Source organism: Oreochromis aureus, linkage group 17, assembly GCF_013358895.1.
Source record: "Oreochromis aureus strain Israel breed Guangdong linkage group 17, ZZ_aureus, whole genome shotgun sequence".
Taxonomy (NCBI): Eukaryota; Metazoa; Chordata; class Actinopteri; order Cichliformes; family Cichlidae; genus Oreochromis; species Oreochromis aureus.
The window spans coordinates 22,019,741-22,046,257 of record NC_052958.1 but is presented as its reverse complement, the minus strand read 5'-3'; the positions used below and the strand labels follow the sequence as shown (position 1 = coordinate 22,046,257).

Below are 26,517 nucleotides of genomic sequence, written 5' to 3'. Positions count from 1 at the left end.
GGTCTGGTGTTCTGCTCACTGGCAGCTGTTTCCCCAGTTGGTAAAGCCAATCAGCATTCTCCTGCTTTGGAGCCAGAGAACCAGTGACAGAAAAATGGCAAGGAGCCTGAATGAGATCAAGACAGCTGTGCAGGTTTTGTACGTTGAATTCCCCAAATAACAACTCGTAGTGTTTCTTCAGATATCCTGGTCACGGATTCTCTGTCTTTAAAATGGATAAATTAGATTGAATGAATCAATATTTCCATTTAGAGCTCCTGCTGCTCTCAGAATACAAAATTACCCTTTAAAAAACTTCTCGTTGGGTTCAAACATTCCTCTTCTTGCTGTACATGGCAGAAGAAAAAAACATGACCTCTAGTTTTGACAGAAACTAAAACATATTGTTTGAAATCACAGCTCAAAGCAGCCTGAGGCCTTTTCTGATTGAGTTAGTCATTTATTTTGATTTTTGTTGTCAGGACAAAGCGTCCACCTTTTGCTGCTTCGGTTCACTCGTGCTGCATCACTTTCCGCTCTGGATCGTTAAAAGTGTTTGCACAGTGTTTTGAAGCCACCAGGACTTCTCATGGTATAAATTACAGGCAGCTACAGCCTGCACTCCCAGCTGTTTATTGTGGATGATGAATTCATACCGACCTGATTTATTTGGCTGTTAGCTTATTGCATCATTTTGGAATAATGTTCATGCATTATGGAGACTGGAAGTCCAAAGTCATGTGGCAGAGAGCACGTCTGCTCCGTCATTCACTAATCCATCGCTTAATAACACATCAATCACGATACTTGGACATTATTGCAGCTTTGTGACCTCTTGAGTGATGAAGCGGTCTGACTTTTATCAGATCTGCAAAGACTGACTGATTATTTTTCATGGACATTGATATTTATTTTCATGCCTGAGGTCGTTGTTTGAGTCCAGTAATGAGCCGGTAGACAAGTTGCCGCCATCGCTCATCATTAGCATCCAGACATATAAAAGATTCAGACTGTACTCTGTGTCCACACATTTTTAAAAGCTGCATGAACAAAAGTTCCCACAGATATAAGTGTTTACTAAAAACTGACACTGACTAAGTCTCAAGATGCAGCAATGAGAGCTGCTGCTCCCACTGCAAGGATGTGGACTCCGTCAGAGGCTGTGCGGAAAGCACAGTCTCCTCTCGAGCGTGGAGATATAGTTGGACACGTTCAGCAGGAAAGGGCAGGACTTGGATTTGGGACAAGCTGAGCAATGTGGCACAAGTCCATCTCACATGCTGGGCCAGTGAACCAACTGGGAAAAACTGAAACATCACAAGCTCAACTGGAAGGATCTCTGGAAAATGGAAGGAAGCAGACTCAGCTCTATAATCAGAGGCACCTACAATATCCTCCCTACAGCCCAAAACGTCCATTAGTGAAGTGGAGACGACCATATGTATGCTCTCTGCCAAACTCCAGCAACTCTAAGGCAAAAAAAGCCTTTCCCAAGGCCGCAATGCCTAGAAATGTACAACTTCCACAACCAGGTCCTGCAACAACTGGTGATTATCTCATAAGGAAGGAGAACTGACACCAATGCCCTCGCTCCTACAGTGGTCTGAATACCAAGCCTCATTCCCTTCATGAGAGCAGGAGAACTTCTTGTGAAGTCATCGGCAAGAGTAAGCATGACCCTGGAAGATGTAGGTCAACCCTGATCACACTGGTCTTTCTGATAGGAATAATAACTAATCTCAGGCCAGACCTCATGTTGCGATCAGCTTTGCAGAAGATTTTAGACATTCTGGAACTAATGGTACTTTGGGAATCTGGAGTTGAAGAGGCATATGAACAGGAAAGCTTGTCGTAATAGCAGCTCAGGCAGAACCTTGCTGTGGAGGTTGAGTGTAGAGGGCTTATTGTCAAGACCAAAACTCCTGAAGAGGATGGGAGTGCGAGGGCACTGAGTGAAGAAGTGACTGGTTGTGGATCAAGAAAAAGGACACCAGGTGTCATGTTGAGCCCTCTGGAGGTATTGTGGAAATAAAATCAATGAAATACTGAGGATGGAAGATGCCCATCTGATGACCCTAATGAAGCAGTTACTGCTCACCCACTAAGGACCCCAGGCAGGAAGCAGCGCTGATTACTCAAAGGATCGAACCATCAAGTCCTATAAGCTCCACTGAGTCAGAGTTCCTGTATTTGTTTTTAAATCCTTAAATGGTCTTTACCCCGAGCTCTCAGGTCATCTAACCAACTGCTGCTACATATACAGAAATCTAAGTGGAAACTCAGAGGGGACAGGATTCTCTATCGCTGCCCCGAGGTTATAGAATAAACTGTCTTTGCATGTTAAACAGTCACCTCCACAGTCCATTTTTAAAACTCATCTTAAACACATTTTTCCTCCCAGGCCTTCATACCAGCATGACACATTCAAATAATTTTATTTTTACCTTAATCCAACCTTCCGTTAAAAACCCAAACAAAACATTCAAATTTACCTCACAGAAAATTGGACAATTAGTAAATATTTATATTTCAAATAAAATTACCAGTAAAAAATGTTATTTTTCAACGAATCAGCTGCAGTCCACTAATATCCATCACTAATCGTGTGCTCCCCCTATTGCAGGTGGTGTCGGTGTTGCGTCCGGAGGAGATGTTCGAGTGCGTGTTCACATGTGGAGCAGACTGTAAGGGAACGTCGCTCTACCCCTGCCTGCAGATCTTTGTCAACAACTCCGAGTCCAACTCTGTGGCTCTGCTGCACTTTGATGAGCAGCAGCTGGTCCTCAACCCAAAGGTAATGACCCCTCGTTTTACCGTGTGATGTGAAGGCGTGAGCGGCATGTTTTTTATAATTTTTTCTTCATCAGTTAGGCTCTGTTAGTCCCGATAGTCCGAACTACTTTGGATCCGCTCTTTGGTCATTAAAACGGAGACACTCATCATGTTTCAGCACTAAAGAGGATTTTATTTAACCTATTTATTTCTTTCATTTACTTTTTTAATTAGCCCTCACATCAGATAAGCTGCATTCTCCAGTTTTAAGCATTTAATGTCAGCTAATTGATTTATTGATTAATCCTTTCAGCCCATATGACTGCTCATTCTGTGGATGAAGTAGTTTATTAAAAATCAGCTGTTCCAGCTCTTATATCAGACAAATCAACAGCAAGCCTTTTTGAACGTTTTTTGAACATCATCTTTGTGCAAATTAATCAGGTTAATTTCATTAACAGCTGATCGTCCATAAAGTGTGATCAGAAAGTTTGGGGAATGAACAATAAGAATAATAATAATAATGATGTCGTTTGCCCACGGTCACCTTTAAAGGCGTCTTCACCTTTGGAAGCATTGCTGCTACTTCTAGATCACTTCCTGTTCACTTACCGTGTGTACTCAGTTGAGGGCTATTGCTAATGTTTAGAACTGGGTCTTCTTCTACAGCCCAGAGACCAAACAGCAGGTTTCAGTCAAAAAGTTGTACAGTTTGCAGTCAGGACAGTTATTCTTGTTCTTCGGTTTGTTTGTGTTTTTCAGGATTCGTTGGTTTGTCCAGATCTCCAGGCTCAAAGTCTCATATTTGACTGATGCCAGTGCTAGCTCTGTATTAAAGGCGGGCTTTTAAAGGCCCGTTTTACAGCCTTTACATGAAACTAATAAGCTTTGCACTGTGAATCAGTGTTGCTATTACACATCTGAATTGGGGCAGACCTGAAAACCAAGGCTGTTGGAGTCAAAATGTCTGAATGATAATGGATGATAATCATCGTGTCATGAAATAACGCGTAAGCTCATATGAGTGCTTAAAAATTTGATTTACCGGTCTCTCTTTTCACAGATAATTAATTTTAGTACAATACACTTCACCAGTTCATGAGACGGTGTGAGAGATTTCACTACAAGCTCAATTACTGGCCCGTCATTTAGCATTCCTGCTGCCAAATGTGGAGATTTAGAGCAGCTCAAACTACAAAATATTAACAGTAAGGCTGCCAATTACTCAGAAATGAAGTACTCTGAGTACTCTATAGTGGCATTTGTACTGCACGAACACCCAGAAGTTGTAATATCTTAAGGCAAATGCAGTAATCTGGGAAAGCTGATTCTGTTCACTGAGAACGCCGCCTCCGGATGAACACAAACAACTGTCTGAGTTTTAATGGCAGCAACAACATATCAGGCAATCACCATATTAGGGATATCTGCTCTTGGTGATGTCATACAGATCCAAGACTGGAAATTTGATGTGACACTGAACATTTAGCTAATGAGTATAACTGTAGCCCCATTATTTAAATCTTTGGCCATGTTTCATATGAACATCACCACTGGAACAGCAGATTTAGGGCAGATTTAAAGTAAGTAGTTTGAGTACCCTGATAAAAAGTGATCTATGCCTCAGTGGGTCAGAGGTTAAATGGCTGAAATGAGGAAAAAATGGAAGTGTTGCAGTGATCTTGCCATATTTTGCTGTTTTAGTTCCATCTGAGTGTCAGGAGAGTTTCAGTCTGATTGTTGTTGTATCGCAGCGTCTAAAGTCAGAGGTGAACCTAAAGAGATCCACTCAGTGTGTGAATGGAGGACTCAGAGCGCCATTAACAACCATCTGAAGGTAAACACTGCACAGCTGCGTGACTCCGGGTCTGAGGGCCGGCTGTTTACAGTTTGAACCCCTCCGGGTTTCCACTTTAGCTGCGTGGGTCATGAAAGAAAGCACATCCATGTAGTCAGGTTCAATATCTGGTGAAACCAAAACAGCTGAAGCTTTCATAGCAATGACACGCTTGCATAATCTGGATGTGTCCACATACATTTGGAGAAATAGTGCAGAAAACCCCCCACGAGGGGCCAAAAGGACAATATGCAACAAAATAATCGAACAGCAACAGAGATAAACACAGAAGTCTGTGCTGCTGCTGCTTCTTCTTCTTTGGTGCATGCCTGGGTCGTCGCTACGGCAACAGAGTAAATATAGAGGGGAGAGACGGGGCGTCATCGATGCTGCTCAGTCGCTATGGCAACCCATGATGTGGAGATGGAGAAACGGAGAGAGAGCGAGAGAGAGAAGTCACGCTTCATTCAGAAATCCTTTAATGTCGAGAGAGAGAGAGGCTGAAAATTGGAAAAGGACGGATGTCGCACTGCTCGTCGGCTGGGTGACCTTTACATGTAACTGAAATCGGGGTGGGGGAGGGTTGGAGGGGAGGGTTCCTCGCTTCAAATATAAAACCTTTATTGCTCCGCCTCCTTCAAGACCAAAACATCGTTAACATGTTGGCAAAAAGACAAAAATGAGCTTGTTGGCGGGTCCTCAGCCTGCCTCACAGGCGTCATCAGCTCCTCACAGATTCCTCAATGTAAACATCCAGATTCATAACAGGAATAATAAGCACGTGTGCGTCACACAGGTATACAGTGATCATAAACAGACAGGTGCCCCGAATAAAATATGATTTCATTTGATCTGACCAGCTGTGGTGCTCACTTCCTCCTCCACGGGTTTGTTTTCAGACTCTCTTACAGCAGCTTTGTATGATTCATAGTTAAAAATAAGCCATATCTTATCCTGGGCCTCAAGCAGCCCCTCCGTCTCAAATAAGCTATAAGACAGCACAGAAGGTGGGCGGGGCTTCTGTGCCCAAGATGACCATTTTAGGGTTATGTCTTTGTGTGACATCAGAAAGCTCCGTGAGGAAAAAAAAAATATAATACCAGTCAGGGGCGATTTTAGCCCATTTTTGGGGGTGCACCCCCAAAGATTTCTTACTTTTTTGACAATATTTGCTGTTTTTGTGACACACTACTAAAAATATAAAAAGCATACAGTACTTGGTTGAGACGTAACATTTCAACAACAAAAGTATAGATTACCCCCCCCCCCCCCTTCCAAAATGGTTTGTTCCAGCTCGGCTCTCCCCTCTCTGGCTCTAGCACAGTTGCTGCCAGAGCGATGGTGGCTGAGACGCAGCGGAGCGGAGGTGTAAGTGCCTGGCTTAAAACAGGACATATTAGCTGCATTTAACCTTCAGTTACTCTTTATATAGTTAGGTAGGAGTCAGATCATGTTTCTTTTTAGCTGAAAAACATTACACCCAGGTAACCTGCTGTGTTGAAAACGTGTTTTCCAATGATGTTTGCTACCCTACAATCCGTCCTGCTCTGTAGTAAAATCAGCGACATTTGACCGTCCTGTTGCTCCCACTGAAATGTATACAGCCTATTTAAAATCTAAAACTTAAATTGTCCGTAGCCTACTGTTGTTACCACTGTCCTGTTTGAAATGGATACTAACTAGCTAACTGACTGAATGCCCATTAACCTTATAACTCCTGGTGTGTGTGTGTGTGTGTGTGTGTGTGTGTGTTTGTGTTTGTGTACAGAGAGACAATTCATAATGGATATAAGGAAGTTTTTTCAAAAACAGGAGCCACATTCAGGTAAAAGTGTAAAATCAAATGATCCATCAATAAAGGATTATGTTGGATCAGTGTTTCAATATTTATATCTTTTATTAGATGTTCATGTTGTTTGGTTATTTGCCTTTTGGTTGAAAGTACACTGAGAGAGGACTTTTTGTTGGTGATCTTAATAGTATTTTTTTCATATTAATGTAATTTTTCATCTAATTGAATACAATCTATTTGTGTATGATTGTCAGTCCAAAGAGGGAGAGAGAAAAGAGGGGGAACGTGAGGAGAAAGTACAAGGTCAGGAAGAACCAGGTAAGAAAACAGACAGGGAACAGTGACAGGCAAAACAGAAACTGTTAAACTGACAAAGAGAAAAAACCTGATTTTACTCACACAATCTGGAAGTTACGTTCTCCCTATATTAAAGCTGCTATACAGAATCTGCAAAACAAACTGGGTTGAAACATTTTTGACCCTCTTTAACAACATTCCAACATAACATTATCATTGATTGGGGAGATTAAAATTAATGACATATTTTTATGTGGTTCAGCCACAACTCTACTAAAACCTCAGCCAGTAATAGGTAGGCCAACTCTTGGACCGTCCAGTTGTCTGTATGACTGCCGCAGTACGTGCACCACATTTGCGCACTGAATCAGAAAGTGCCAAACAGCCCTGGTGGAGTGAGGAGCATAAAGAGTGTAAAGAGAAGCAGAGAGCTCTGTTTATATTCTAAAAACATTTTAAGCTAGCTTGTTTCAAAGATTCTGTACTGCAGCTTTAAATGTTTTCCAAAAGCACACATACACTTATCAGTGTTTCTCAAACTTTTTACAGTGTGTACCATTGGGAAAATGTCAAGCTCTCCCAAGTACCACTATGAATGTATGAAACTCATAAATCTTACAACACAAAATTAGTATTATTAAATTAGTCAAATTAGTATCTGCAGTAAAGATTTTTTCATACATTGTATACATTCTACCACAGGCAAAGTTGCCTCCATTTTTATATTTTTTAATTAATATTTTGTAATAATTTATTCTGTTTTGGGAGTATTTTTTTATGTATCTGTATTATATTATACATACACATTAAAAGTGAATCTGTCCAAAAAATGCACCCAGTTTACTTTTTACTCACTATGAGCATCATTCATTATTCTCCCCCAGTAATTAAGGTTAGGATATGTATTTTTTTTATTCCAATCCATTCTTCTTTTGCAGCATTTAAATAACCTTTATCAGATTTGATGATTTTGTTACAGACTTTTAAAAAAAGTGTTTTGCTTTTCTTTCACAAATGTGGGGATTAAATTGTGTTAAAATGTACAAAACAGTGATGTCATGTTTTGTGACGAGGACCCAGGCACAGAGAGACTTGATGAATTTAAGAATCTTATGATTTAATAAAGAAATTTACAGACTTGCACAGAGATGGTAAAATTATGATGACTGATAACAGAGACAAAGACAACACACAGCGAGGACAGGGAGAAACAGGGGTTTAAATGCACCAAGGAGACAGTCATAGAGAACTCGGGACAACTGGAGACATTTAAGTATGCAGGGACTGACAGAGACAGGGAAGAAGTCTCATCGTGATGTGTAAAGTTTATTTTGCCTGGCTGGGCAGCTCTCTGGGTGCTCAGCACCCCCAAAGCTCTGATCCTAGAATCGCCCCTGATACCAGTGCTGGGTTCTGGTTGTATGGTCGCCATGTTTCACATGGCTTAACATGAGGCTGGTGACTGGAAGAGTGGGGCGGTGGTTTGATCCTCCACTGAACAAGTTTAAGTCTGTGAGTCTGAGTGCAGTAGTTAGAAAGCACTTAAAGAATAGTGTGCTTTGTGATTAAAAACCTCTTTGAGTGCTGAGTTTGTGTGGAAAATTTGCAGTTAGACGGTTATGGTTGAAATTTGAATTTTACTCTTTGAGGAACAAGGAGAAACCAACAACAGCTCCGTATTTCTGTTCTTGGACTTTAAAACAGCAGCTTTGCTTGATCCACAGTTCAAAATAATCGTTCTTTAACATACACTGGTGCAGCCCCTCAGTTAATCCTCAGTCTGAAGTGAGTTGTAAATTTCCTCCGACTGGCTGTCCCTCATAAACAGGAGGCGGGTGGAGCTCCCATGACTAGATTATTAGAACTTCGAGGAGGTGTTATCCAGCTGTCTTTATGAACATTTTAACATTGTTAAAACCCTGAGTGGAGGTTTGATAACATGTATAAAAAGTTGTAGAAATTACAAAATTACAAACATTCAAAAAATTGGAATTTTCACATTTCTAATTTTGTAAAAACACACGAAAAACAAAAAACAATCAACCAACACAAAAACACGTGTTTAGTTTTTATGTAAAATCAGTTCTGTGTCTGTGATTCATGCAGTCGATGGATAGATCCAGCTAACATCAGCTGATAAATTTAGCACTCCAGCTTTTTGTTCAAATACGGTCACTTATGGCTCTTTCTGGTGCTCAAAATGCTAAAGTTGAGGCTTCAAATGGCCAAATGTCCACAGCAGATGGGTGATGAGGGGGCTGGTGTGTCTTTTATATAGAGCATATGGTTTGGGGCAGTGCAGTAATAGATGGTTTAACCCAAAGCTGTCTTAAGCAGCTTTCTTGTGGTCTCAGATGAAAAAGATTGTGAAACTTTGTCGTGATATTTTTCCTCTCTGAAGCTGTTTGGACTTCAGCTCATTGTAAAAGCAGATGAAACAATAAAAGGCTGTGTGCTGCTAGCTCTGCAGGGGTATAAAAAAGGATGGCGCTGGGATTTTAGCCAATCACGATTTTAATAAATGACATATCGGCAGAATGTGTCTTCAGGGCCACAGCAGATCTCAGACGAGCAGGCGAGACGCATCGATATGTCTGTTTGATAACCTCTCAGAAGGTTATTGTAGACGACACGCACACACCACCTGCAGATACACACAGTGACGCACACCTGCTGAACCACTTCATGTTTATTGGGGTCAGAAGTTCATTTCATTTTTGTTGGAGGAGAAATGAACTGTGAAGACACGAGCAGAGAAAGGAGCTGCAAGAGATTTTATACTCAGCGTCTCTGTGTGTATTTAAGTGTACTCGCCCAGCTATTCTCATGAGGACTCGTGTCATTTTCAGACCTCATGAGGACCGTAGGGTAAAAGAAAGGTCATTTTGGCCAGTTGTGATTTTGGGTTGCTTCTGGTTATGACGTGGTTTGAGAATTGTCACAAAAGCAGAAGTGAAATATGTGTGTTGGGCCTGTCTAGCTCTCAGCTTGTGTTTAACCACGAACTGATAAGCTGGTGTTTCTGATCAGATAACGACTCAGACCTGCAGCTTTAATTAAAACCTGACAATCTCTTACGTGTGTGCCTACAGTAATGTCTGTGTGTTCGTGCATCACTGCGTAAATCCAAGCGCCGTGTTCGCTTGATTCAGCAGGTGTGAAAACAAATATGTGGCTGGATATGCTCTCCGTTTCCTAATTTAAATCTCTGAAGGTGACATGAAAAGTGCAGCAGGAAGGTTGTTGGAGAGCTCAGAGAAGACTATTGCATTTTAGTCCCATTACATTAAGAACACTGATAAGTACGGATACAGATCAATGGAGCCAGTATTGATAAAATCCTGATGATAGCTATCTGTAATCCTCACATGTGCAGATATTGATTTGACTTCTGTTTACTGCATTATTCTTAAAACACCTCAGTTTTCCTGCCTTTGCTTTACATGAACAGATTCAGTTGGCCTGTGCTGCTGTTGATCTTAATGTCATGTCAGTCATTTGGTCCACAGGCGGCTCCATTAAGTAATCCCCCCCATAGACACAACACTAATTAACTCAGAGTGTCTGTCTTCTTCTTCTATTTCTCAGTCAGCTGTTTTACAGTCCACAACGTCCATTTTAGACACAACTGCAATTAAAGTTCCCAGTCTGTCATTGAAAGGTCATGAAGAAAATGAGCTCAACCAGAGGTTCTTTTAAAGATGGAATTTGTTTAGGTGGGTTCCTTGTTGGTTCTGTCTGGATTATATCCAATGCCATTTCATGTTCTTGGCCTAACTTTCTTTAATTTCTTACAGAAATTCATGCTGCCAGTCAGATCTATAGCACAATAACATGAAAACCATCCAACGACCAATCAGCTTTCTGCAATCTAACTCTATATAATGTCATCTGCAGGGCAGAGTGTGTGGATATTGACTCTTCCTGGTTTTTCTGGTGATGGTGATACACTTTGGGGTCCACAAGCACTCAGTGGGGTCGCAGGATGTAAAAGTTTCCAATGTTCTACTGACTCAGTAACTGCAGATCTCCAAACCTCTTCTGGCATTATTATCATGACAGAAACTGTGCACTGGGAGCTTCATGGTGTGGGTTTCCATGGTTGAGCAGCTCCTGTAGGTGTAATGTGAGAGTAGCCCAGTACTTTTCTTCATGTAGTTTATGTTACACTCCTCCCAGAACGAGATCTCATAAATAGGCAGCCATCTTGAAATTCCTCCCAGTGCTAATTTTTATTTGAGTAGTCACCAGGAAATAAAACTAAATCTATAGAACCACCAGGGAAGTCTCATCTTAAAATACCAACGCTTAAAAGGTTTGATCCAAATTAAATGTTTGAAAAACATTTTTCCCCTGGGAGTTTTACTTCTACCTGCATTTCCTAGATTTTTATTTCAGTAGTCTTGGAGTGCTATATCCGTCTCTTATAACATCTCTGCTTATGTCCCATTTTCACTTCTTGGGCTTGCTGTAAGTTGTAAACACTGGAGTGGGATACCATACAAACAGAACAAAAATAACAAGGGGCTAAACAGAATGAACTCTAAGCAGGACATGAGGATGAGTATAAATAAACTCAAAAGCAAAAATAACATTAGAATGAAAATCAGACATGAAAAAGTCAACAAAGCAAAATCTCTGGGTCCAAAATCCAGGACCAGGAGAACATTAACAAGCATATAAAGAAAAGTTGAAGGTGGGGAAGAATGGGGATTACTCCAAACTGCTGACGCTTTGCTATCGCATGCTGATGTAAACACAGTTATGGGAGGAGCTACTGAAAGAAATCAAGCAGTTATTGGCAGATTCTCACAGAAATGACCCCAGACGTCTGCCTGTAATGTTCAGACCTGTTTAAATGTGAGCCGGATCTGCATAAAAGCCGCAGCAGGGACAAGAAGACATTCTTCAAGATTGTTCAGTTACAGAGCCACTCCTGAATTTAGGGGAGTGTTTAATGCATAACATAAAAAATGTTTCTGCCTTGTCTTTGTGAGTTTATCCAGCTGAAAGTTATGAAGTCATAATGGTGATTAATTGATCTGTTTAATTTCTCTGTCCTGTTTTATTCTTTGTGTGCACTTCATCAGACTGAACTCACAGTGCCCCTCTGGCTTTCTATCAAACACACACACACACACACACACACACACACTGTTCAGTTCAAATTTAATGGAGTTTGCCCATCCAAGCTAGGCTGGTTACATTAGTGTGTGTGTGTGTGTGTGTGTGTGTGTGTGTGTGTGTGTGTGTGTGTGTGTGTGTGTGTGTGTGTGTGTGTCCAGCCCATAAAATATTTCATGAGTGCAGAAATCCGACTCTAAAGTCTTAGCAACAAACTAAAGCAGCTTTGGCTTCGCTGCAGCTCGGTAATATCTCAGTACAGCGCTCTGCAGATGTTGGTGTTATGGCAGGATTACTCCTCCTGCACTGACTGGTCCTGCTGCATACGTTTCCACTGATGTCCACATGTGTAACCAAACGTGTCGGGTCAATTAGACATTGCATCGTATGACATATGATTTAGTGAAGAACAATCATAAATGTTTCAAAGATTTGTTGGGAAATAAATCTAATATATGCGAAGAGTCAGTGTTTACAGCAATGGCACTTCTTCGTGACTTCTTCACCACTGTGATTCTCTGTGCTGGATACTGATCGATGGAGATCTCCTCCTGTCTCATCAAGTGATTGGTTTGTGTTCTTTTTAAAGAGATTCTGGATCAGCTGGGTAGTTTCCTAGCCATGAATTCAAAGTGTAGTTTGATGATCTCCGAGGTTCTTGATTATCACTGTTGCCAAAAGTCATTCCATCGTGGTTGAAAATACACAGATTGAGGACATTTTTCCATAAAGTCAGCCCTTAAAAAGAGATTGTGTTGTCCAATTTGTAGGCTGAAATCTGTCTGCTGCTTCACCGGACACTAAAAATACCAGAATCATATCATCCTGAGTTCATTATCCAGGAAAGCCATCAGAAGTCTCTAAATACTGTCCTAAAATGTATCACTAAAAGGCCTCACAACCTGCAGAGGCCTGACACGCTCCAAGAAATTGATGGTGGTTTCTCTAAAGTGTGCCTATTTTACAGTGGTCTCAGTTTTTTGGGGGCCCACAGTGAGGAGTCAACTTAATTAGCATTACTGTAAGAAACAGATGAGATCACACACAGCCCTGAATCACATGTTACACAGGACACGTGAGGTAAAGTTAGTTGTTAAACAGAGAGAAAGGAAAGGCATGACTGCTGAACCAGGTCAGTGTAAACTGAGTTTCAGTCAATAAGTATATGAAAGGTTTTTCTTTTTGGGATTAACATTATTTTGAATTTTCCAGAAAACTACAGTCCACGGTAAATACAGATCACAACATGTAAAAATTGCCTCAGCATAACAGCAGAACAGTAGAGAATACAAAACCTTTGTATTCTGTGATCTCTGAAAGTGCTCATCAGGACCCCAATGTCTGTCCCACTCTAAGTTTTAACCTAATCCTTTTATTCTGAACAGATACAGATCCCGCTTCAGGTGGAAGCTCTCCATTCTTCACTCCTTGAAGAAAGTTAGAATCATGCAAAAGGCTTGAGTTTAGCCTCCATCTGGGAGACTTGAGGGGGCTACCAAATGAGGTCAGATGCAGGAGCACTGAGGCATGGTCAAATAAGTGTATACTTCCAATAGAACAAGACATTGCTCAGGGCATGATAGAATTTGACATAAGAAAATAATCAATCCTCGACAGAGCGTTGTGGGGGGCAGAATAAAAGGTGTAATCTCTTGTGGATAGGTTGAATACTCTCCATGCATCTACTAAACCCAAGTTCCTACACATTTTAAGAGCAACTGAAGCTGATCTAGAGTGTTGCTGTGAGGGAGTGCTTCGATCTAGTATATCATCCACAAGCAGGGGACTTCAATTTGGAAGTCCCCTGCTATCAGGATTGGGTAATCACCCATATACCTAATTATACATTCCAAATTGTCAATATTTGGTGCATAGATATTGCTTGAAATCTTGAAATCTTGAATCTCAGCCAAGAGTAGCAATGTCCACCCATCTGCATCCTTAACCATCTGGGTGCATTTAAACTGTAGCTGCTTATGAATCAAAATTGCTACACCCCTACTCTGACTGCTGCCACATGAAAAAAATACCTGACCCACCTAATCACGGCAAAATTTATCCGACTCTTGGGGTGACAAGTGAGTCTCTTGAAGAAAGGCAATGTCAGTGTTTTTTGATTTGATAAATGTCATGGTTTTCTTTTTTTTTTTGGGATGGTTAAGGCCCTTTACATTCCAGGTCATTAAGGTAAAGGCCCTTTGGTGTTTATTCGCCACCATGCAGTTTGTATTGGACATATAACAGTGGGCTAACATATTATTAAAACCAGGAGTTCAACACCGAGTGGACAATATTTGGACGGCTGGCTATAAATAAAATAGGGGGGTATGGAAGTAAATAAAAATAACAACTGATAAACATTTAAGCAAATACGTCTGGGGTGATGGAGAACACTAGTTACCCTCAGGTGGGCTAGGAGCCCCCAAAAGCAAAACATAAACTTTATGGTCTGTGATTCTAACCAGTCAAACAGTCATAAACAGGACCCGTCGCCAGCAGCAGCAGCATACCAAATCAATGTAATGTGAGCAGAGCAGTCATTTCAGGACTTAGCTCCCAGAACGCACCTCTGTGCAGGTTGGTTAGAACTGTCCTTTGACAGACTGAGAAGGGCCTCATGAGGACTGAATTACTTGAAGAGTAATTTAATAGTCTTAGTGAGATTCTCTACCAAGCCGACTGCGTCGTATTCTCAAAACTAAAGTAAGTGAATAAATCAAATCAAAGCGTGAGACCCTATAATATTGAAACTTAAACAGTTAGGAGGTGCAAAGTATATCAATAATTTGAAATACTATAGCTGAACAGCAGCCAAGGTTTGCTAATCAATGGCATGTTAATTACGCTATGGCAAAAAAAAAAGGCAGTTTTTAAATCCAAGGCCTTGACTGTAAATAATTCCCTTAAGGTAAAGACAGAATGTAGTGTTGGGCTTTTTTTGGGTCGATAAACTCACGTCTGCCCTCCATCATTTTCAGCACAAGCACCGCTGGAAACAGTAAGGGGAACTTGATCTTCCTTTTGCTGTAGCAGCCGTTTACAGGGATTAAATGCCGCTCGTTTGTCCGTGACAAGTTTGGAGTAGTCAGAGAAGCTCATGATGCGGTGGTCATTTCAGCTCAGCTGCCCTAGCCTCCACACCTTACATGATCCGCTCTGTGTCCTGGAACTATAGAAATCGGGTGATGATGACCCTTGGGGATGACCGTCAGATTTGTGTTTCACTAGGCCGCGGTGTGCGTGGTCAATCTTCAGCCCGCCTGGGAAGTCGAGTTGTGGGATCGTGTTGTGCATGAATGTCAGAGCGTCCATACCCTCGCAGCCCTTTGGAAAGCCAGCAAAGCGCAGGTGGTTTCTCCATCCTCTGTTTTCGAGGTGGTGTAATTCCTGTCGTAGAGCGTTCACTTGGTCACTAGTTACAGGAGGATTTTTCTTTAGTGCTCTGCTAGCACCCTCAAGGAAATCCAGGCGAGACTCAGCATTGCTTCCCATATGGAAAAGATATATATAAATCTTATAAAGTTTGTATCTGTCTTGTGTGAAACTTGTATGAAAAGCATACAAGATTGAAAAGAGATATAAGATCCCATGAAAAATTATATAAATGAAACTTGTATGTTTTGGATACTTCCTAAAACGATATATGAAAGTAATGAGAAAGTGGCCACTTTCATGAGTAAATCATATAAGCCTTATATGATTCACTATATGAAGCAAGCTAAAGCTGATGCAAGTCTTTTATAAGTTTTTCCTATTTCTTTTCCATATGGGTTAATCGAGTAGCCATATCCCCTAGCTTAGCCTCCACTGCCCTTGTAGCAGTTTGAATTGCATTGAGTTTGCTCTCTTGTGTCTCGGAGGTTTCCTTAAGTGCGTAAATACTTGCAATGTCCTTGGCCATTTGTTCAGTTGTAGCAATTTGAGTAGTATCTGACTTTGAAGGTGAGGGTGGCTGCACATCATTAGCTTTCGCTGAGGCTTCCTTGCTAACTGCTTCTTGGCGTCGAAGTGTAAGTTTTTGTTGGTGACTTGGCATTATGAGCTTTCACAAAGACTCTTCCAGCCTCCCACTGTCCCAAGGCGATATTTTGTAAATGTTGTGTACCGTAATGTTCTAATAATGATAATAATACATTTTATTTGAGGCGCCTTTTTAAAACCCAAGGTTACCTTACAAAGAGAAAAAGACATCAATAAAACAGTAGATTAAAATAGATTCTAATAGATTAAAATACAGAAAACAATGAATAAAACAAAACAAAAAACACAAATAAACAAGATGACAGCAAGTAAAATCTGTATTAAAGTGAGTAAGTTAAAATCCACAAGCAGCCAGGAAACCTGAGTGCAGAGTTTTACACATAGTTTTTTGCTTTGTACCTGTAACCAGACCTTAACAAAAAAATTTGTAACTTGTGTAAATATTTTTTACAAACACAAATCGTTTTCACACACACACAAATTCTCATCTGTAGATGCACAAACATAAAACTTTCAGATATTTTGGTTTACAAGGTTACAAAACTCAGTACACAAATACGCATTTGATTTACAAGTACAAAATATTTATGACCACAATTTGAGCCCATATGGAGCCTCTAGTGGACGTTAGAGGAACTGCAGCTCTTGGTTGTCTTTATTTTTCACCCACAGAAGTTGAAGTTTCCACTTCAAACCAAGATGCCACATAATTCATGTACGCCCTTCTCCTTTAATACAAATGTTTATCCTGATGTAAATAGCTAACGCTCCATTTTTTGTATTGTTGGATTTAACTGTTAATCAGACTGAATTAAGGTGAGCTGCAGCTCTGGTCACATATGTTTACGCAGAAGGCTGCTGCACACACCCACTGGAAGCTGCGGGTTTTATTTAGCAGAATAAGTGTGTGCTTTGTTGGTGATTAAGGAGTCATTGAGCTGTTTACTGCACATCTACTCAGATTTTTCTCTGTGACAAGCAGCAGAAGAAACGTCTCACTCTCCCCTTCTGTTAGGCAGATTGATTTTACACTCCCTCTCTCCTCCGGTTTCTGTCATGTAGCGAACAAATCGGCTCTAAATCGTGTGTTTTGAGCAGTAAAATGAGGATCTGGCAGCTGAATAAAGCGATGACATGAACACAGTGTGACAGCAGAGAGAGGAAGGAAGCAAGGAGATGAAGGCAGGTGGGCGGTTTCACTCAGCCAATTACTCGCCGAGTAATTTCCTCGTCTGTGACTTAATTATGTCATAAATGTAAATGACAAGAGCTGCAGGTAACCAAAGGGCAGGGGCGCACACATACATGCACGTTTTGTAATAATCTCCCCAAAGTCCCACTTTTTGCATTATTTTAATATCAATAATGAACTTTGACACCAAACTAATAATTTCTAAAGATAACCAGCAAAAAGGTCCCTCTGTAGACTGGAATCTTTTAAAAGGTGTCTAAAACTTTTATTTTTTCTAATTATTTAATGTCAAAGATTTCTTTAAAATTATTTTTAATCATTGATGGTTGCCAGGGGTTCACCAACTGGTCTGTAGGCCTGTGTGAAGTCTAATGATTTGAACTAGACTCTACTTAAATATGGCAGATCAAATATGTCAAAATAATATAATTTAAAAACTCAAATATAAATAAATACAATAAGAAATAAATGACCCAATTATAAAATCAATGCAATTAAATACTGAAAATATTATATTTCTTTTATCATGTTTCTTTTAGTTTGGCATTGATTTATCTTTTTATGATAAAATTTGTTTGTTTTTATCATTTATTTTGTATTATTTGTTCTTTTAAAATTTGGTGGTTCATCTTCTGTAAATAAAAATGTATTTATTTATTTGGCCAGTTTTGGTCCTCCCTACATAAATGTACTGCGGTTACTCATAAACTTGCAGCACTAAAACACATATGATTCTTTTTTTTTTTTTTGACCTTGTGCTTTTTGATCAATCATGAGATGTACAGATATAACTCAGCAGTCTGCTCTGCTTCATGGAGGGCATTACATCTATGCTGCTCGGGGCTTTAAAAGAGTGCAGGTGTTGTGTTTTAATACTGACCTTTTTATGCTTTAATCCCAAAGAAGTAGGCAGTAAACATTTTTCATTTTTTCTGTTCATATGAGGACGTTTAGAGCTTACAAATACAGCAAATCTCAGAGCAGCTGGAGAGGTCAACAGAAATAAGCCGAACTATTAATTTATGAAAGTATATTTGGTTCATGGAGACAGAAAAAAACATTTAATATAATCACTGAAGAATGACGACAGCAATAATGACGTGTGTGTGTGTGTGTGTGTGTGTGTGTGTGTGTGTGTGTGTGTCATGCTAAGTTAAACTAATTAACTGTGATGAGGCAGCTTCTGGAGCTCCTGGACGCAGTGGAGGTGGGAGGCAGTCGTCAGTATCTTCCTGCCCAGCCAGGAGCCACTGTCCCTGGGGACAAACGCTACCTCTCTCCACCTCTCCTCTGCCTCAGAGGAAATGTTCAGCCGAGGCCGTTCAGACATTTGTGTGCTAACAAGTGTGTTCAACCTCTACCTAAACTGTACTAGTTTATACTTTACTCAATTCCTGGACCTTAAATAAAAATAAGCACCTCATTGTTTTCATCGACATTCAACCTGATTCAGGTTCTTTGGAAACTTTGACACCTGTACAAGAACTTAAAATAAAATGACTTGTGTTGTGGGAGTGGACACACACACACGCTTGAGATTTCTCTAAAGCTCCCAGAGACAAAACCGGCCATTTACCACTTGTCAAAGATCAGTTAATAGTGTTTTCATTAATTATTGAAACTGGATCCAACCCAGAATTTAGTGCAAACTTGAACTGAACATTGAGATATTCTTTAAAATCACACATAAACTGATTTTCATCCACTGCTCCTACAAATAGGATTTTTTTAGTTTGTTATTTAACCACTATAGACGACAAGATAACAGACTGAAGTTAAACAGGTGAATTATAAAAATATGGAAGTGTGGGGGGCTGCTGCTGCTGCACTCTGATGGGCATGCAGAGAAGTAATGTGCTCTCTAAATGTACTCGGTGAATATTTAAAAGTGAGACGTCAACAAGACACTAATAAAAGTCAGCTGGATTTACGGCTGTCGTTGTATCAGCTTGCCTTCAGAGAGGCTGACCACCTTTGAAGTGAAGTATCTCCACATGTTCGTCTCCTCACTGAAAGCTTGAGTGGATGCTACAGTGCTGGATCCAAGCATCTCTTCATCATTCACACACTGCCTGAGACTTGGCATAGAAAGTCAAATATATAAATCAATTATTAAAGGCTCCATAGCGCTCCATAAAGGTGTGTGTTTGTATGCCCATCAGTATAGATTTTAAAAAAACTGTGACTGCGAGGAGCAGAACTGAAGGGGTTAAAGAGACTGCCGAGCCACTCATTCATCACCGTGCTGTTCATCCACATAGAGGCGCACAGGTGGACAGACAGGTCGTCATGACCTCATGTTAATCTGTTTAGCCGAGTGAGACTGAGAGGCGACAGCAGGTCACAGAAGACCAAAAACCTCAGAGCTCCTGATTATCTGCTCCAATTCAGGACAGAAACGCCGCTGTGCTGCTGTCCTGTCTGTTAATCCAACCGATGCAGTTCTTCTAATGTCCAGCAGGGGCTCCAGCAGTGGCTTAGTCCCCACAGACTGCCATGTTACAGTTTTTCTCAAATGCTAAAACACATTTCACAAAAGTTCCCACCATGTTCCCCAATGTCTAAACACAGCACCCTTTTCTAAAGCTACATAAACACAACCACACCTTCCCACTGCAAAACACAAACTTTCACACCAAAAGAGCAGCTCGAAGCTTTCAAAAATGTAAACACTATACACATCATTACACACTACAGCAAAACAATTGAAAACACGATGCTCAATTTGTGAGAAGGTTCTTTGTTTCATAACTGCGAATGCATATTTTTCGAAACTATACAGTAACGGATCGTCGTAGATCTCTGCAGAGCATTAGGCATTTAGATTTGTCAGTTTCATATGAAGAGTATAAATCTATAGAAAATCCTGCATGTACGTGCACTACTGTAACACAACTCAATGCAAAAACAGAATCTATTGCACACAACAGTACTCTTGAAAACATGATCAGGGTGTTAAGTTTTTTTATTTACTTTATTCACACCACACACACACCACAATCACTGTGCGGCATCATGTCGCTGAGCTGCATCGGGCCACATCACCTCATCCACATCGCAGGCTATATTGTCTCTCGCCAGGCACCGCGGGAAAAACGCCCTGGAATGGCGAATCCATCCTTGGAAGGCCTCCGCTGGGATGTCAACACAGGCCAGCTCCATTGCCCTTAGGAGGTTCTCTCTTGTGTATGGTTGTCTGTCATAAACCTTCCATCTCCACGATGAGAAGAACTCCTCTATAGGGTTCAGGAAAGGGGAGTAGGGTGGCAGACAGACGTTTAAAAAGTGGTCACTGTTGGTGGTGAACCACTCTCTGATTTGGTTTGTTCTGTGGAAGCGGACATTGTCCCAAATGATCACATAAATGTGATGTGCGGGCCCAGGATGGTGTTGTTGGCGGTCCAGGAGGATGTCTTTTAGCTCTTCTAGGAAGGTGAGGAGACGTTGGGTGTTGTAAGACCCAAGGACAGCATGCCGGTGGACAAGCCCCTCCGAACCCATGGCCGCACAAAGAGTAATATTACCCCCCTGTTGGCCAGGGACCTCAGTGATGGCTCTTTGGCCAATGATGTTACGGCCTCTTTGCCTTCGTTTCTGCAGGTTGAAGCTTCATCCAGGAAGAGGTACTCATGAGGTCTGGCCATCGCGTCCAACTGTAATATCCTCTGTGAAAATGTGAAAGTGCACAGGTGTTCAGAACAACAGTCAATCAGGTAGCACAGTATTGTCCAGAAGTAATGTAGGCCACTGAGCAACACAGTATGTCCACTAACTGTAGTGTGAACATGGATGTATACTTACTTGCACATACTCGTAACGTAGGTCTTTGTGTCGCGCAGAGTTGCGCTCAAAGGGAACCCTATAGACCTGTTTCATCCGCGTCTTTTGGCGCCGGAGAACTCGGTCTATTGTGGCCAAGCTGACATCGTCAATGCTCTCAAAGTTGACATTATCAGGAATGACTTTGTCTCTGATGAGGTTGTTCCCACGAACCATATCCACAATGAGGGTTTCTTGTGCCGCTGTAAATATGGCAACCCTCCCACCTCTATGCGGCATTCTTTCAACTCTAAAGAAAGAAACATGTTGTCAATTGACATGTGTTACAATACAGTCACAACTGATTTGAAACCAATAGACTACTTTCACAGGTTTGTCAAACTGTATTGTGACAAAGAAAGCAATAGAGTACAATACCTGTTGTGTTCTCTGAATGCCCTGATAATGGTGGCCACGGTGAACCTACTCAGGTTTGGACGGACTCTTAGTCCTGCTTCAGCCATTGTCATGCCATGGACAATGACAGTCAATGACTGTTGCTCGCATCTCGTCCGTAATGATGGTGCGAGGTTGTCTTGCTCTCCCTCCTGGACCTTCTCCTCTCCCATGTTGGCTTCCTCCTCTTCCTCGTTGACCTGCTCCTCTTCCTCCTCTCATTTGAACTCCTCTTCCTCGTTGGCCTGCTCCTCTTCTTCCAGGGCCAGCTCTTCTCCCTCCTCTGCATCAAATTCCTCTTCCCCTGACTCTGCCTTCATCCATTGTGTTTGTTTGGAATCTTCAGCAAACTGTGCACTCTCAAGCATGTTGCATCACATGAGCTTTCATTTGAGAATATGAGCAGAGTTCTTTTGCAACGTGTGTTTTAGCAAGGCAAAATGTGGTTAGATTTATGACAACGGAGGATTGTGTTCTGTGAATTGTGTCTTCATGTGACATGTGTTTATGATATTGGTAAATGATGGCTAGATTTAGTAAATGTGTTTAGACAACTGGTCATTTGGTTTAGAGGTTTGGCGTTTGTGTTTTAGCATTTGAGAAAAACTGTAAAATGTTACATCAGAAAGAAACATGTTTCCAGCCTTGTACAAACACTGGTTTATCTCTATAGATAATTCCCTGCTTCATGTTTTTAACTGTTTGCATTATTGGAGGTGTGGCCTCTTTGACTGACAGGGAGCTGCCTAATTGGGTCTCTGAACTGGACCTCAGGACAGTGTTTGTGCTGTTGGAGCCTTTTGAATGTGATTATCTGACCAATAATATGACTGCTATATGACTGCTATTGACTGACTGATATTGTGCATCCATCCATCCATCCATCCATCCATTCGCTTCCACTTATCCTTCTCAGGGTCGCAGGGGCGCTGGAGCCTATCCCAGCTGTCATAGGGTGAGAGGCGGGGTACACCCTAGACAGGTCGCCAGTCTGTCGCAGGGCTAACACACAGAGACAGATAACCATTCGCGCTCACTTTCACTCCCACATTCACACCTATGGGCAATTTGGATTAATCAATTAACCTATCCCCACAATATTGTGCAGTTTTGGGGAAATTTGAGGATTTAATTAGAGAGCACATATGAGCAGGTATTTGTGTCTGTGTGAAATCTGTTTTTTCTACTCTTGAATCTCTTTGACATCACACAGAGCATGATAATCTCAGAAGACCCAGTAACTTTCTGTTTATGAGGAGCAACCAATCAGAAGAAAGTGAATTGTGCAAAGCTACTCTGGTACAGTCGAAGAGTAAGAACATGGGACTGGAACAAGCAGAGTGGTTTTGCAGCTGTTGTGATCACAGGCCCACTGTTGTTGTAGTCTCAAGGCTTTTGTGGTTGTTGGATTGATTTAAATTTTCTTGCAGTTCTTTGATTTTTTTCCTCTCCAACAACAAATGATGACAGCCGCTCAGCAGTGAACAGAAAGCTCTGACCATGTGACCTCCCGAGAGGCCCCACGGGGCCGATCAATAAGAAATATAAAAATCAGTGAAGAGATCGATAACTCCCCGCAACGTCAGATAGAGCTGAGAATCCTGCTGAGAACCTTTGTCTTACAAGACACAACAACAAACACCTGAAAAAAAACACCTGCGAGTAAAACATGAGCCAGGTTTCCTAAAGTGAGAGCAAATTTACAGAAAAACCAAAGAGCAGTACTTCCACAGGTACAGCAGGTGACGCTGTTGGTATAGTTGGTGCTGTTAAAGCGTTACAGAAAAAAACTAAGCTGGTTTCATGTCTTAGTCATAGACTGAGATGGACATAGCAAATATGATATCATCCACTGGCCTCTGGGTGCTTTAGCATTTGCCATAAATGCCTGTCGAAGGCTAAGCTAGCCTGTATCACACGGACACAGATACCCGCTAATAGCTAACTGGAGCCTCCGGTGGACATGAGACGAACTGCGGGTTTTTGTATTTCTTTGAATTTCTAGCAAGTTTTCAGGTTGATGCCCTGTGTCAACATGAGGAAAATGACAGTTTCCTCATTCCTTCCTGGAAGCTTCAGTGCAGTTAGCTGATCCTTGCTGGTTTATTCAGGTCTCTTTCTTCTGCTGCCAGTTTGTTTTTATTAACACACAAACTTTTAAGGGGTTTTTTTTGTTTTGTTTTTTTTACACGCTGTGGAACCGATTTCTTCCTTGATTGTTGATGCCCTCTTCCTCTCTCTGTGCTGCTTTTAAAGAGGACAAAGGTCACCTGTTCATTACCGCCCAATCAAAAAACATTTCTCTTTGTCTTTTCCAATCAAGACAGGCAGTGTTTGTCCTGTCAGCCTGTCAGGACATGATTGATGTTCTTCAACTCACAGCTAATTGTTTGTGTGTTGTCATGTCTCAGTCTTTTCCTGGTTATTTGGGTCAAGTGTCTGTTCAAGCTGAGTTTTTACTGAAATTTAGACTGAATGAAAAAAAAACACATTTTGTGCAAAACTGCCTCAAACTCACTTTTTACCCGAGTATCTTTGTGACAGATTATTCACCGTCTCACTCTTTTTAATGCTCCAAATGCAGCAGGACCGCTTCTAACATGTGGTTGAAGCTGTGAAAAAGTGTATTTAACACTAACTGTGACCTTTTCCCAAACCTAACGATCTATTTGTGGTGCTTAACAGGGTTTTGCCTCAGTTGCACTGGTGCACCTGCACAAAAGTTACACCCAAAAAAAGGTACACCCAAATTTTTCAACCACATCACTTAAAACTGCAGTTTTACATGTTCACTTAAAAAACAAACAAAAAAAACAAACTGCTGTCCATACAGACAATATTGATTTGTAAATGATTAACTAACAATCTTGTCAAAACAAAGTTCTTTATTTGGAGCACATTTCTACAAGAAAGATAAGTTACTGAAAAAGTGCTTGTGCTTAAAGTGGTTTGGCAATATTGTAGGCAATGTTAAACTTAATCATCATGTCGGCCTCCTCTGACAACCTGTTTGCTGCTGCCTGCCGCTGAAATATGTGTTTTCTGGATACACTATGCTTTTCAGCGTTCATAGGTTGATGGCTTCGTGTCAGAGCACTGGCTATGAATTTCAGACGGATCAGGCCTTCCCATATGGAAAAGATATATATAAATCTTATAAAGTTTGTATCTGTCTTGTGTGAAACTTGTATGAAAAGCATACAAGAGTGAAAACAGATATAAGATCCCTTGAAAAATTATATAAATGAAACTTGTATGTTTTGGATACTTACTAAAACAATATATGAAAGTAATGAGAAAGTGGCCACTTTCATGAGTAAATCATATAAGCCTTATATGATTCACTATATGAAGTAGGCCACATCTTATGCAAGTCTTTTATAAGTTTTTACTATTTCTTTTCCATATGGGTTAACTTAACAAAAAAGTTATCAATCTTTCTTTTCATCTTTTCTCATTACCCACAGCTACATCCGCTTCTCTCAGGCCGAGGCTACTCGTTAGGGCTGGGTGTCGTCACTGATTTCTATAATCCATTCGATTCTGATTCACAAGGTCCCAATTCAATTTGATTCAATTTTGACTCAGACAGTCAGAAGTATTATAATTCTGATCATTTATCAGTACTGATACTTGTGAGACTTCATCAGAGGTGTGAGCATCACAGCAGATGCCTTTGTGTCAAAGTAACTGAGGATAAAACACAGAAAAACATGAAGCAGATTTTCCTGGCCTGGCTTTTTATAGTAGATAACCTTAAAAATATTCTGCACTAGATCAAAAACTGAAGAAAACCATGAATCAACATTTTAACATTACCTGATGCTGCTGAAGTGAAGGAGAGCAAAGTTACAGAGGTTTTATTAGAAACACAGCTAACCGTTTAGCAATTTGCCATCATTTTAAAAAGTTTAAAATTCCTTCGCTATTAAACAACAGAAATTAGGCTTTCTAGTCGGAGGTAATTTTTGGGAGAACAAAAAAAAAAAAGCGTCTGACAGTGCTGTATATGACTTGTGCGTAATAAGCAAACAAATAATGCAGAAAACAGAGATTTGAGATGGGAAACTATTGTAGAAGAACACTGAGAGAAAGAAAGAGCTGCGCAGGAAGTGGGATTTTTATTGTGGTGGAAGCAAAACAGCAAAAGTCAGAGGGAATTTATTACGATGTTTATCAAATGTGAATTGTAGTTTGGATCTTCTTTTGCTGCTGGTTCAGTCAATTTTGGTTGGAGAGAGAAAAAACCTGCAGCTTCAGAATCTGTGCAAAAAAGACGTAAACACAAAGTGCGGACACGACGCATCAGAATCAGTGAGCTGTCGGCTTTCAGCCCTTACAGCTATCTGAGTATGTGCCGTCGGGTGAGAAAGCCGACATCTTGCTTATTCTGATGCGTCAGGTCCGTGCTGTGTTTACGTCTTTGTGTGGAATCTCTTTACCGGCTCTCATTTACTTTTTAAGCTGTTTGGTTGTTGTTAAAATAGTTTTATGAGCTTTAACCTGAGATTCTGGCGTTTCTGGCAAAATATATTTATATTTAAAAGTCGATTCAGGATTTAATGAATTGATATCACTACTCACCTCCCTCTGTCTGCCTGCACTTTCAAACTTACATCCACGTACGCCGACAGGAATATCTGAATCAGGCCAATCAGAGAGGCCCCGCCTCTGACTATTTCTGATTGGTTTAGACAACGAAATGGGCATAATGTGTGTCTGTTGTTGACCACATGGAGACTTTCAGAGTTGCAGACTTTTTTTTTTGTACTCGAATGGCTGGTTGCACCAGTGCGGCCTAGGATTTTTTTTAGTCGCACCACTGAGAAATTAAGTCGCATATGCGACCAAATTGGTCGCACTCTAGAGCCCTGCTTAAGTTAGGCAAAGATCTCAGAGTCTGAAAAAGGTCATGCTAATGCCTGCAAGTCTACTAGAGGCTGCAGGAGTGAGTCAGTCCCCATAGACGCCCATGTTAAAATGGGTTATAATTAAGATGAATTTTGCTGTATATCATCAAATAAATGAGATTTTTCCTGATTTAAAAGGAAACAAACACAGACTGATGTTTGGTTCTAAAGAAGTGCCTTTAAATGCCTGAGTGAGTCCACGCTTGGACTGTCAGGACGGGGAGATAACAGCAATCAGAGGCTGGAGTGAAGCGAGCTTGTGCGTGGAGGAAACCTGCTGCGTGTTCAGAGCGCTGCTGCTCACTGATCGCCGCGTGACGGTTCATCCTGTCAGCAGCAGACCGCTGCTGCTTCAAACCCAAACTCCTCTCATTCAGGGCGCTTATCACACACTACAACACACACACACATGTAATTA

General features: G+C 41.0%; 1 protein-coding gene across 1 annotated transcript in view; it reads left to right on the top strand.

Annotated features, from left to right (window-relative positions):
* The window catches only part of LOC116321853 (calcium-activated potassium channel subunit beta-4), a 45,689-nt gene that overhangs the window by 4,359 nt on the left and 14,813 nt on the right, over window positions 1-26,517 (top strand). Inside the window, exon 2 of the mRNA XM_031741796.2 lies at window positions 2,603-2,773. Coding sequence (XP_031597656.1) covers window positions 2,603-2,773 — 171 coding nt within the window. The remainder of the gene's footprint in view (window positions 1-2,602; window positions 2,774-26,517) is intronic.